The sequence below is a fragment of the Ochotona princeps genome, chromosome X, assembly GCF_030435755.1.
Source record: "Ochotona princeps isolate mOchPri1 chromosome X, mOchPri1.hap1, whole genome shotgun sequence".
Classification (NCBI taxonomy): Eukaryota; Metazoa; Chordata; class Mammalia; order Lagomorpha; family Ochotonidae; genus Ochotona; species Ochotona princeps.
The window spans coordinates 21,846,908-21,861,079 of NC_080865.1; the positions used below are offsets into that span (position 1 = coordinate 21,846,908).

At 42.2% G+C, this 14,172-nt stretch overlaps 1 protein-coding gene across 8 annotated transcripts in view; it reads left to right on the plus strand.

Annotated features, from left to right (window-relative positions):
- Positions 1 to 14,172, plus strand: part of DMD (dystrophin) — a 1,951,117-nt gene that overhangs the window by 1,864,685 nt on the left and 72,260 nt on the right. For all 8 annotated transcript variants that reach the window (XM_058659083.1, XM_058659078.1, XM_058659079.1 and 5 more), the window contains one exon: positions 1,233 to 1,390. In XM_058659083.1, coding sequence (XP_058515066.1) covers positions 1,233 to 1,390 — 158 coding nt within the window. The remainder of the gene's footprint in view (positions 1 to 1,232; positions 1,391 to 14,172) is intronic.

Below are 14,172 nucleotides of genomic sequence, written 5' to 3' on the forward strand. Positions count from 1 at the left end.
GGTACAGAAAGCTGTTTTGAATTTACTTTTATTGGCAACTTCTAGGAGAGTAGAGATTGTGATTAACATTCTTAGATTTCTGAGAACACAAGATTCCTTAAAAGCATTTGGTATGTTCTTTCACTCTGTGATGCGCATGTGTTGGGTACCTGTTGCTCCCAGGTCACTGCTGGCCTGCTCTAGATGTTTGGGTATGTAGTTGACCAAGGCATGGTTCCTGTCCTTCAGGGAAATACCATTCGGCAGCTACAAAGACAAATACATGTTAAGTCCGTGACAGAGGACAAAGTATGTGAGCGTATTTGAATATGCATAGCATCTTGCGGGCACACCTATGGAAGCTTGATAAGGACTCCATGAAGAAGTGCCAATTATATTTACTTCTGTGATTTTATTTTTTTTTTAATTTTTTAAATAACTTTTTAAACGATTTATTTACTTTTATTACAAAGTCAGATATACAGAGAGGAGGAGAGACAGAGAGGAAGATCTCCCGTCTGGTGATGCACTCCCCAAGTGACCGCAACAGCCGGTGCTGCGCTGATCCGAAGCCAGGAGCCAGGAACCTCTTCCAGGTCTCCCACACGGGTGCAGGGTCCCAGTGCTCTGGGACGTCCTTGACTGCTTTCCCAGGCCACAAGCAGGGAACTGGATGGGAAGTGGGACTGCTGGGATTAGAACTGGCACCCATATGGGATCCCGGCATGTTCAAGGCGAGGAGGACTTTAGCTGCTAGGCCATGCCGCCGGGCCCTACTTCTCTGATTTTCAAAGGGAATGATGCTTTGGCCCAGTTCTCTGGCTCTTAGGGCTAAAACATTTGTTATATGATAGTCGTTATATCCTATGCTCATATACATGCACTTTATATTTCGTGCCCCAAAATAAAGTTACCTGTTAATTCCATTTTCTGTGAATTTTTGAAACCCTTCTCTATATAATATGTATTAAATGATTGCATTCTGGCTTAGGACAAAATTCTTGTGTCAAGATAATATGTGAACTTGCATCTCATGCAGAGCAATAGTTTGTTTATAGCTAAACTACATATTTATATGTACTCAGTGGTGATTAGCTTAGCTTACAATGCATTGTGCAGATTGGCATAAGTCAGAAATAACCCTGCTCTTTGGGAATATTGACTATTCTTATTGGAATTGAGTTCGACATTGGGTTCTTGTAGCATTCACTTAGTGCTGTATTCTGATTGTTGCAATTCTCTTCCTTTTGTAGACCTTTTCAAGCAAGTGGCAAGTTCAACAGGATTTTGTGACCAGCGTAGGCTGGGCCTCCTCCTGCATGATTCAATCCAAATACCAAGACAGTTGGGTGAAGTTGCGTCCTTTGGGGGCAGTAACATTGAACCGAGTGTCAGGAGCTGCTTCCAGTTTGTAAGTTACTTTCTAAAGTAACATATCTGTGCTTTTCTATTTAACAAAGTAATTGTAAAAGACCTGCATTACTTGGGTTTGTCGTATTAGCTCTGTTTGGGCGTATCAGGCACATGAAACTCTGTAGGAAGTAGCTTTAGGGATTGTGAGTTTTTGGGGGGAAGACAGTGCCAAGGAAGGAAGACAGCTGCGTGTGCAGTAGGAAGCCGACTGTTCCTAAGCTGCTATGAGGGAGAAAATCTGTCGCCACAGAAATGCTTCACAAATAAGGAAATAACCTTTGTAGGTGAGTGTCCTGTACTGCTAGTTTTCCCACACTTCTGTTGTTAAAGCCTGTTAAATATTAACATAGTCATTATTTAAGAAAAAAAAATCTCCTCCATTGTAGCTGTGACATTTTCCTACTATTCCAGGGTGACCTTTATGATGATTCCGCACAGTTTTCCAAAAAGGTCTGAGGCTTGTGTACTCTGCTCCTGTCTGCCCCATTGCCTTTTTCTCCGGTCCACCTTCCCCGAACCGTGATGAGCGCCCTGGAAACACCCTCTGCTTCCCCATTGGCTGAGCAATGGGGAAGTTGCTGGTAGTTGTTCGGTTGCTATTTTGAATAAGGTGGATAATTCTATACTGAACATTTTGTGCATTTGGTGTTCTTTCAAGTCTGACAAATCCTTGGGACTATGATTATCAAACTACAGGTTGCAAATCTTTTTGTGGCTTTTGATATGTATTGACAGATACGTTTTCTTCAAAAGTTGTTTCTGATCACAGTGCCTGCCACCAGCATTGAAGGAGTGAGATACTGGGCAATACCACATTTTTCATTTTCAATTTATTAATGCTAAGAGCTGCTTTCCAGAAATGGGTTTTCTCAATCCCTTCAAATCCTGTTAACAGCCACAGAGATACACAAAATGGAAGAAGCTGTAGAGCTAACTGGGTTATACCTGTAGCCTCTGACCATAGATGAAGACAAAACTGTGGTCATCTTCCTGCAGACTGCTGTAAACATTTAGACATGTAAAGCAATTTCACAGTTAATGTGACACAAGTGCTGAAATGCACATGTAGTAAACCTGGTAAGCAGAATGATAAAAGATTCTTTAGACTGTCTTGTCAAAATGATGGTAAATTAGCTGTAATGGTAAGGTAGAGATGGGGAAATATGCATTTTTATCCCAAATTCCAGAAATAGAAAAACTACCACTGTCCAGTTTTTCTTTTGCATATTATGTTCATATTGCTACTGCATAATAAAAATACAAGTAACTTGCCATGCAATAAATGTTAATGAGCATAAGTAACTAATAATTTTATCTTTCAAAATCCAACTATAAAACAACTTGCAAGAGATGCAACTTTTCCCCCCTCATCGTTTTCCCTGTAGTCAAGTTTCCATTGCATTTTGCATTCTTTTAAAATTCATTATTTGAAAGGTAAATATATGAGAGAAAATGAGTGATGCAATCAGTCGGTCAATGGATCTGCTGTCTGTTGGTTCACTCTGAATTAGCTAGAACAACGAGGAGACTGGGATAGGCTGAAGCCAGGAGCCTGGAACTTGATCCAAGTCTCCCATGTGGGTGGCAGGAGCCCCAGTGCTTGGGTCATCTTCCATTGCTTTCCCAGAGTACTAGTAGGGAGCTGGATCCAAAGTGGAGCAGCTGAGACTCGAAGCGGTGTTCTGATGTGGGATGCTGCTGACAGCTTGACTATGCCCAGTGCTGGACCCAGTTGCATTTTACCTTCTAGCCATGAAACATACATATGCATTCCTCTGTGTGTGTATATTATGACTTCGTTTGAGTGAAAGTGTCAGAACACAAAACCCTTGGCAGTTGGCTCTGTGCAGCGAGACCAGTCTCTGCTGCAGATTAAGCTGGGCCTCATCAGGGCTCATGGGAGCTCCTGTGGCTTGGTCACCACCAAACACATTCAGCCAGCAGCTGCCACCGCCCTCACTGCAGCCTCTGTTCCTCCTGCATTTGCTTGTTAGGGCACAGGCTGCTGGATGGATGCTCTGCTTAGCCAGGTGCCCCCTTCCTCAGCAGGAGAGCAGCCCCTCCGTCTATGTCTGGTATATCCTTTTAATACACTCCCCTCCAATGCAACACTCATCAACACTTGTCATGATTTTGTTTGGATATTTCAAATGTTTCTGTTTGAATTTCAATGGCAATTAAAATAATTCTTAAATTCAAGGATAAAAAAAAAATACACTGCCCTCTTTGCTAATAGCCCTGTATCTCTACTTTGATTGCTTCGCTATCAGTACTGGCCGTTCTCTTCTCACTGCCAAAACTTTGAACTCATTTCATCCTTGCATATTTATTTGAATGCCTCCTGGCTAGTCAGTCTCCAAGTGCTTTGTAACATCTTTTGTGACATTGAGAGGAAATCAGTCTGAGAGTTGGACAATGGTGACAGGTGTCTTTTTCTTCCCACTCCACTAGCTTGTGTTTTCTAAAGTTTTTTTCTTTAAGCATTCATAATTAGGGCATTAGTAAAGCATGATTTTATTTTTCACAGAGGAAGAAAATAATTTGATTCCTTTCCATTGACAGTCTTAATCATTCCCTGGTCTTCACATCACACACATGTATCCCCCTGGCAGAGGCTCTGTGCCCTACGCCAGCCTCTTTGATCCGTCTTAGGACTTTCTGCTGGTTTTAGAGCAGTATTCACCATATGGCACCGCCCCTAAAAATCTTCCATTTCTTTGTGTCTACTGAGTGGGTCCTAATTTCTCCATGTAACTCTCAGAGCTTTCCTAATCTGCTTCTCTGATTGCTCACAGTTACCTTTCCCTGCTGGGAGTATGCTTCTCATGTCCACTTAAATTAACTGTGCTTACACTCCGAAGTAACTGTTACTGTGGCTATTGATAAAACTGTACCTTGGTTCACGTGAATTCTCTCATAACCCTCAACAGCCTATGAAGGCAGTAGGAACAGGCAAGCTTTTTAGAGGTTTTTTTTCTATTGTTTTATAAGTAGATGAATGATTGTGCCCCTGAAGTCCATCAGCTGGTGGAAGAATTTGTTTCCTAGTTAGGGAGTGCACCCCTACATTTGCCACTTCATTTCCAAATGTGTGTTTCTCATATTTTGCTTTTCAGCCTTCCCGGGTGAAAGAACGGATGCGTCTCTGGGCTCTAGGTAGAATAAGAGGTGCCGTAACAAAGATGGGGCCACTGGAGAGTCCAGAGTTGGGGGCAAGAGAGATAGTTTGAAGCATTGGGAAATTGAATGTTTCTAGTAAGATATAATGTGTTTCTAATGTGAAAGGAGCCAGTTGAGGCTTGCATGGCTTAGACTTCTCTGCTTTGTGCTGATTTGTAGTCAGATTGACTAGATCTGTTGTGAATGTTTCTTTCAGAATCCACTTCCTGGCCCTGCTGTGCTTTTCCTGGGCCAGGTGCTCTGGCAGTCACCTTGCCTTTCATTGTGCAGTGTGCATGAAAATACAATGTTTGCTGTAGGGAAAGATAAGAGGAGTGCATAAGCCCTCTGCCCTTTGTTTGAAGTGTAAGGCCTTGGGAATGGAACTGAGCTAACTCCTTCAGCAACCTCATACTCAAAGACTGCTCTTTCTACGTGCCTAAAAACGACAGCTGCTGAACTACTCCTGTCTCCTACAAATGTATTTCTTGCATCATATAAGTTGACTAGAACAAATAGTGTTTTTACTCCCGTTGTTTTTTTTTTTTTTTCCCACCAACTGGAAAAGACATTTTTGCTGAATTTTGTACAGATTGGTAGGTACTGAATCTTCTGATTTAAACAAGGGCTCTATAGTGGCAGGAAGAGAGGTGCATTTCCACGTGATATACTTTCTGGGTGATGTCACTTTAAAATTGGTATTTATTGGACAGGGTCAGGGGGAAGAGGGAGACACCGAGAGAGGGAGTCTTGCATCCGCCGTTCATTCCCACAAGGCTAGAATGCCCAGGACGGGGCCAGGCCAAAGCCAGGAGCCTGGACGTCAGCCTGAGGTAGCACACGGAGCTGTCACTTCATGGCTCCCGGGGTGTACAGTTCTACAAAACAGAAGCTGAAAACAGGGTAGAACTTGAGCCTAGATGCTCGGAGACAACGTGTGGGAAGCCCAGGTGGCAATGTATGACACCAAATGCTGCCTCAAAGGGTACATATTAGCTGGAATCAGGCTCAGAGGTGGAGCTTGGGTCAGGTTCTCCAGGATGGGAGGTATCTTAAACATCTGGGCCGAACACCCACCTCTGAGTAATTTTTTTTTTAAGATTTATTTTATTTATGTGAGAGGTAAAGCAACAGAGAGGCCAGTGTGCTGGACTGGGCCAGGCCAAAGCATTGAATTCTATCTGTGTCTCCCACATGGGTAGCGGGGCCCCGAGCACTTGGGCCATCTTCTGCTGCCTTCCCAGGCACATTAACAGGGAGCTAGATTGGAAGTGGAGCAACTGGGAATTGAAATGATGCTCCCATAGAAGTTGCCAGAATCTCCATGGTGCCAAAATACTGCCACCTGGATGATCTTGGAAAGGTTTCCTTGGTGTATCCTCCCCTACTAACCACTCAAAAAGGAAACTACCTGGCAGGTCTAAATACCAATGTTTATCTACTTACAGTCAGTATAGGTCCTCCAGGAGGCCTAATTATTTGTTAAGCCAGGAATTGAAGTCACCTCTGTAGTCATTAAAAAAGACTAGTCCCTGCAAGTTTATGGCTTTGACATAAACTGGTGAAAGTCATGACACGATGTGCATAATGACAATGTGCAGGATGTTCACTCTGCAACACTGGGCATCAATTTCATTGGTATTACACGAGGATGCTTCTATATGAGAAGTGTGCTGCACATTTGCTAAGAAGTGGGCTCTTGGGGAGTGGTAGTTTTGAAATGTGTTTGTTTTAGAAGCAGAGCTTTCAGTTAGTGCCCCATCACATTGTTCCTCTTTCGTCTTCCGTGGGAGCATCCCTGTTGGTGGAACACACTGATCCTGTGACCTTACTGAGTCAAGCCTGCCCTGGCAGTGAGTCACCCGGACTGCCTGAAGGAGCCTTGTACCCACCCCCATCTCTCTCGCTTTCCAGATGAGGACATTGATGCCCAGTGTTGCAGAGTGAACGTCCTGCACATTGTGTCATTATGCACAGCGTGTCATGACTTTCACCAGTTTAGATACTAGACTGAACCCACAAAATATTAATGTGGTCTTTGATATGAATGTTAAATTGTAGTCAGATGACATGGATAAATGGCTACACCTATACCCAAACATTCACACCCTTAACCCCCGCCTTTTGTTCAATATACTAATTCCAAGTATAGGAGGCTGGTTTGTCTTTACATAAAACAAAGCAATGCGTTAATGGGAAAACTTCTTTCAGCTCCCCTTCCCCTCTGACTTCTACCGTGGTAGTCTTTGCGGTACTTTAACATTTGAGGGATTTCATTGATTAGATGGAATCGAGGATACCGACTTTATATTCATTATGCTTCACTTACATCTAGGGTGTCAAAATCTGTTTATTTTACATCTGTTTCCTGCCTCCTGTTGTATTCATGCATTCACAATGAGTAAGTTGCTTTTTTCATCCATCTTCTGTTTTCTATTCATATGACAAAATGAATGTCACCTATTCACAGTTGCTGTAATATAGAATAATATGGAAATGAGAATAAATTACAACCTCAGCTGTTGAGAACAAGTATATATATGTATCATATATAAATAATAAATCATTCTAGACGCTCTGGAATTGTGAATGGCAGACTGACAAAGTGCATAGGCCCTGAAGACCAATTGCCTGGGTCTAAATCGCAGCTCTGCTGTTTGCTGAATGTGTGCCTATGGGTACGTTACTTAGGCTTGCTTTTCCAAACTAAGCTCTTGGGCTAGTTGTGAGAACTAAGTGAGCCAGTGGAGGAGACACAGCACTTAGCAGTGTAGCTGATGCACAGTAGAGGCCCACTGAATGTTAGCCACGGCTGTCTAACAGGCTGATAATCCTAACATGAGTGTAAGTAACATGTATGCTTCCTGCCAAGAATAACAGCTTCTTTTATCTATAACTAAATATCTGTAGATTAGAGAGTCTTGAGATTCTGTTTTTCTGCAAATATTGAAATGTCATGCTAGGAGACTTCGGAACTCATTAGACAACATTCCCCAGGCTGATTGATCACATTTTATACTCCATCCTTAAAACAGCTTCTAAGAAATCCTATGTGCTTTAGATTTCCTTTGGCTTTCTGCTTACTGATCAAACTGTGGGCGCTTTGGTTCCGTAGATAGTCTTTTTTTTTTTTATTCATTGATTACATTGTATTATGTGATACAGTTTCATTGGAACTGGGAATCACCCCACCCCTCCTCCCGCCCTCCCCCCATGTGGAATGTTCCACCTTGTTGCATATCCACTGATCAAGTACAGTTGAGAGTCCCTCTTTGCAAGCATAAACTAAACATAGAGTCCAACATCTTATAGTCCAATCTAGTTCCTCAGCTTCCTGGGGAGACCCTGACCGGTCCGAGGGCAGAACCATCAGATTATCAACCCGATCAATTAAAGGCTCCAACATACCCTCAGCAACAATGATCTTCGTTGTGTAACTAATAGTTATAGTATTGAGTAACCAATATGTTAAAAACAATTGCAATTTCTTAACCATCTTCTGTGATCACCTCACTGTCGTAGATAGTCTTTTTACACCAGTTATGAACTGATGGATATTGACTAGTGACTATGTAGTTAGTTACTGTACTTTCAGATTCATAAATGGAAATAACCTTGCTCAGCACTTGAAGATAGACCCAAATAGTTTAGCCTTGCACAAAGATAGCTGTGAAAGCTGAGAGAGAGGAGCTTTTTCTGGTCCTGTTCCTGGGCAAAGGATGAAAATGCCTGCAGTTTTCAGTAGTGATCTCTTCTTAAAATATTAACTTCAGGGCCCAGAGTGATGGCTCAGGGGCTAAATCCCTTGCATATCCACGGTCCCTTATGGGTGCCGGTTCATTGTCCAGCTGCTCCACTTCTCATCTAACTCCCTGCTTACGGCCTGGGAAGGCAGTAGAGATGATGGAAAACCTTCAGACCCTGCACTTGTGTGAGAGACCAGGAACAAGCTCCTGGCTTCAGATTGGCTCAGCTCCGGCTGTTCTGGCCACTTGGGAGGTGGACCAGTGGATGGAACATCTTTCTCTCTTTATCTCCTTGTCTCTCTGTAGATCTTCCTTTCCAATAAGAATAAATCTTAAAATAAAACAAAACAAAAAACTGTTAGCTTCATTATAATGAGTCCATCATTGGTTTAAGTTGGTGCAGTGTTGAAAAAGCTGTGAGTTTAGCTTGACATTTAATTTGCTGTGTTCTCTTTAGTCAGTTTTCTCAATGTGCAATGACTAGTTTATCAGTATTTTGAAGATAGGTTTGTGCTGCAGTTGGAATCTGTTGCACTCATATACTCCTGCTAAGGAGAAGCGCATGTCACTTCAGCTTCCTTTCTTCAACTTTGTTTGCAAGTGGCACTTAATTGCTATGACCAAATGCATCTGTTTTCTTTTCCTTTCCCTCCAGCCCTCCCTCCCTCAGAAAAGTTGAAGTAGAAGTGCTAATAGAAGAAAAACCGCATCAGTGTGTGTTTGTGTGTGCACATGCGCACTTGCACGCTGAGGTTCTTTATAATCACCATTTCATTTTAAGACTTATTCGTTTGAAAGGCAGACTTACAAAGAAGGAGAGGGAGAGAGATCTGTGATGCAGATGACTGCAACAGCCTGAGCTGGGCTGGTTTCTCCCGCATGCATGCAGAGGCCTGAGCACTTGGGCCGTCCTCTGCTGCTTTCCCAGGCTGTTAGCAGAGAGCTGGATCAGAAGTGGAGCAGTTGGGACAGGGCACGAACCGGTGCCCTTGTAGGATGTTGGTGCCACAGGGGGCTTAATGTGCTGTGTCACAGTGCTGTCTACACCATCCCTTCTAAATCACCATGAAACTTGCCCCCCCTCCAGAAAATTGTAGAAACATGAGTTCAACATTTACCATTTTTGTTTTTTTCCGTGTTTGTCACAGTGTTGTAGATTGTGTATGTGTAATATTTTTAACAACAGAATGGTCTTTACAGAGATTATTTAGAGTGAGAAGAAATTCGAAATGCCCTTTTTGGGTATGCTTATTTCTTTATCCAGTGCCCTTAGTATGCCTTGGTCTCCTGTTCTGACAGCTAAGTTTTGGCATTTGGTTAAAGGATTTAGACCCATTTCTGTGGTCTCTTTTAAAAAGCCACAACTGATTTGCACGTTGTAAAACTTAGTGCAGTGGCCTTTGCTTCCTTGAGTTTAGGCAGATGTGCAGCATGTCACAAGCACTGTACGGAAGACAGTGTTTCGCCCTTGGAAATCCTCTCATGGTTTGTGGTCATCCTACCAATTCCAGTTCTCTGGAATCCCCAGCTTTGCTTTTCTTTCCTGTATTTTGCTTTTTCTGAACTGGATTTAAATAATGGTAGGAGACGGGAATGCAGGGTCAAGTTTATAGTGTGTTCTTTTACATGATGTTTTGGATTCATAGTGGAGAAAGCATGTTCCATGATGGCTAGTCATCTGTTTGTGCTTTCCTTTGTAATGTGAAAGTTTTCTGTTAAATAAGAACTCTGTAGCATAAATTAATGACACTGAGTATACCTAGGGATTTGTGTAAATTTAAATTTGTGCTTAGGCTCCCTAGGGCAATGTGTTAATTGGTTTATTAGTCAGGTGGAGTGGAGAGCCTGAGGTCAGGACAGTTGTCCTTGAACATGCAAATGAAGAGTGGATAATCACCATGTGTTATTGTTGGGCTGTTTTTGTCTTTAATGGGTGATTCACAGCTCTGATTAATATTTAGAGCAGTAACTGCTGGTTTCCAACCTGCTCATTATCTTCAGAACTTTAAATGAAATGCTTGATTTCAACCCAAAGAGCCGTTCCTGGAAGCCTCACGGTTCCTCATCTCAGGAAGACACTTGTTGACCATTCAATCCTTCCTGCGAACTAGAAAAGAAAAGTCCTGTAAAGTGTGGGGACTCTTAAAACCCATTTTCTTGTCTGGAAAAACACCTTGAGGCAAAAAGTTTGAGGCTATACTTTGGGGACCGTGGACAGGAAAGGAAGGATGCCAGTTTTGTACTAGGCGTGTATTTTTCGAGGAAACTGATTTACGAAAGCCATTCACGTTTTACACCATTGATGTGAATACTAAAGCATCTAGTATGAACTGTGTGCCGGTAAGCATTCGGACGCTCCTTGTTTTTTTGTTTCTCTTCCTGTTGCTGACTTCAGTATATGTTGACCTGCAGCCATCAGTGTATTCGTTTCTTTTTTTTTTTTTTTTTTTTTTTTTTTTTTTTTTTTTTTTTTTTTTTTTTGTATTTTTTTTGTATTCGTTTCTATATGCCATGAAATCTAATGGCAGGAAGGATTTGCAAATGCTGTCAGAAAGTGATCTTGAAAGATACCGCTAAGTTGTGGGGAAATTCACCTGTATGTTCGCTGGACTCCCAGAAGATCTGCCTGCACTTCCGTTCAGAATTTAGTGCCTGAGCATGCTGTTAAGTAGGCCTCCTTACTTAGAGACTGGCAAACAAATTAAAGATTCAGAAGATACTTTCCTCCATTGTCCATTGTTAAGAATTTTTAAGTAGACCTATCTGAGGATTTACATGATAATCTGATAATCTTGAGCTAAAATCCTTAACCTCTTGGGCCTTTTCTCATCTACAACAGAAAGTTGAAACAGAATTATCTCGAGAATTACTTATCCCCAAGTTTCTTTGATCATATGCTGAATGTTGTAAAGGTAGAAATGGAAGTGCATTACTCTAGTCATTTCAGAGTGTTGCCTGATCTTGTAACACGGCTAGAGGCAACAGAAAGCAATCTTGTACACTGAGCACGGCCTTTTGTATGAGACAGCTTGTTGACTGAACCGAAGTAGCGTACACTAAGAACAGGATGCTCCAAAACACTGCTTGGCGCCTCATGGTCCCTGGGTCCCTGCACTGTGCTTCCATCAAAGATGGAAAGGAGAAATGGCAGGATGGGTGTTGAAAAGGATGAAGAGGTTACCCTCCTTCCATTTTATTTGCTGTAGGCAGGTTTTGTATTGTTTTCTAGAGATTATTTTTTTATCCCTCATTTGATTTTCATACAAATTGGGGTTGTTTGGAAGAAGAGTCATTAATATTCTTTACAACTTGTTTTTGTTCCTCCTCTGATGTAAAATATTCCACTGATGCCCTTGGTAGGATTCAGAGATTGTTAAAGAAATTGTACTAACAGCTCAGGGAACATTTAGGAACTGCCTGTCCCATACTGTCTGACCCTGACTAGCCATTCTCCTTGGAGTTTTAAATCTTTGTTTAAAATCACAAAACAGTTTGGCTAAATTTCAATTCAGCAAATCTTTTTGAATACCAGGGCCTATTACAACCAGGGCCAGAAAAGTGGGACTGTTGGCTAGTGATGCCAGTACCTATCAACCGTGTCAGTGACATTGTAGTAGTTATTTGGATTTATGAACGGAACATTTTAATAGTGACAATGACAAATAAAAATATCCAGGAAGAAGGGATTAACCATTTTAAAAAATCTGTAGTTTGCCCCCAGTATTGTCTATAAATTTACCTTTTTCTGTAGAATGTTTGCGAATTCTATCCATGCGTATGCATGCATTTGATATTTACATATTTATCTTTATACAAAATGGGTAGTACTAAGCAAAATTTGTACTAAGCAAAATTGAAACACACGCACACACTGATGTGCTTGCTCTTACCTGCTTGGCATAATTATTGGCCATGATTCAATAAATTCCTGCTGTTCATCTGGGAATATCCTGCATAGATTTGTCTGTCTGAGAAGCAATTCAGTTTCAAGACAGGGTCTGCAATTTTCGACTGTTACCCGACTTCCACTTTGGGCTTTCTGTGTGTTAGACCATTTTGTTCTCTCAGTGCACAATATATCAAGCGGTGTGGCTTTCCTGTCCCCATCAGCAGTTGATCCCTGTGTCACAGAGGACAGTTGCCTGCCTGTTACATGCTCTGTGGTGGTTCCAGAGAAGTCTGTTGTTTAGTTAACTGTGATGAGCCAATGTTAGTCTCTTATTTTTCACAAATGAGCTATGGTTATTTACAATGTTAATATTAGCACAGGTTTGGGGTTAGAAGAGGGTGGCTAGCACCTTGGCAATACTAACACTTTGACCTGCCACATTCTAATTCTTTCATTGTGGGGTAACTGGTTTATGTTGTTACGGGATGTTTAGAAAGACCCCAGTTTCTGTCTGCTAGATACTCACACCCTTCAGGACAACCAGAAAGACCTCCCAGTACTGTCAGATGTCCTGGGGGAGCAGCAGCAGCCTGCCGGGGGCCCCCTTTGTGTTTATTCATATTTCCTAAGCCAGGTCATCCTGCACATCCATTTAAGGTCTGGACAATATCTGTTAGCCTGTTATGTGTGACATTGTCACAGACAAACCAACAGTACGTTGAACTGCTTAAAAGTAAACTTGGGGCAGTTTGAGAAGGTACTTATTTTGTTTTATACTCCTTGAACAATTGGTATAAATTTTTTGACTCTTTGGGATGACTACGGAGTTTGTGCTTGTTTTGTTTTCATTGCCATTTCATGCAGCTCCTAAAAAATCCATTGTTTTATTTATAGTCTCCGTCTTCTTCCTTCCTAACTCCCACCCCCCATTCGGTTAAGAGGTCTTCACGGCGGACCCAAAGCATACTTCTTGCCTTTAAATAGCCCACCAGTTAGGATGGAAGCAGAGGTCTGGTCAGCGGTTGCTACCAGGGAGCTAGTACTTTGTTTTTCTCTGAGAATTACTGAGCTCGATCTCATGCATAATGCTTCCTTCTTTATATCCTAATTATTTCAGTTCATTCTGTATAAACGATGGCTCTTACACACTTCCTGATTGAAGCGCCAGTTACCTTCTCTTAAAAATAAGCCGTGTTTATCTGTGGTAGGTGAGCCATAGGGCTGCGGGAGAAATCTTCCAGCTGCAGCTGCATTTCTTCTGTAGCCTTGAGAGAAAACCAAGCAACAGCTTGTCCCCCTGGCAGCCAGTTGGCCTTTCTGTGCCCATGGGTTTAAGAAATGCTTGACATCAAAGAAACCCAAAGGTTACTCTGAACCTTGGCCAGTCCCCCACCTCCACACTTGCCATGAAATGACCTTCACATTTATTATATCAGTAGTTCTATTTCTTAAAACCCAAGCTATTGAGGCTTATTGAGCTGTCTTTGTTACCCTGTTGTGTAAAGATGACATTTATATCAAGCTACCCTGTGGTCTGCTGTAACAGAGCAACAGGAACGACAGCCGGCTCCCTCCGCAGCCCCCACGATATGGACAGTTGCTGACTGCGGAAGACCGAGAGAAAAGGATGAGGAGGCGGAGCCCAAGGAGTTATTCCAGGCAGTGGCTAGCATAATGGAAGGACCTGTGTTACATTTGCGGGGGGTGTGTTTGTGTACGTGCGTGCACCATGGAAAGACAAAACTGAAGCATTGCCAAAACCAAACAAAGCCAACAAACGAAAGCCAGGACTGAGTGTCTTCCAAAGAAATTTTGCATAAATGACTTGAAACTGGCAATAAGGATGAAGGCAAGGGCATCTTTGATACCGAGAGAAGGATATGTCTGAGACTTGTGTGTATATTAACAAACAGTGGCATCTCCAGAGCTGATGTCAGTCCAACAAATGCCATCCTTCCTTGGCTTTGCGAGCCACCGTCCTTCCGT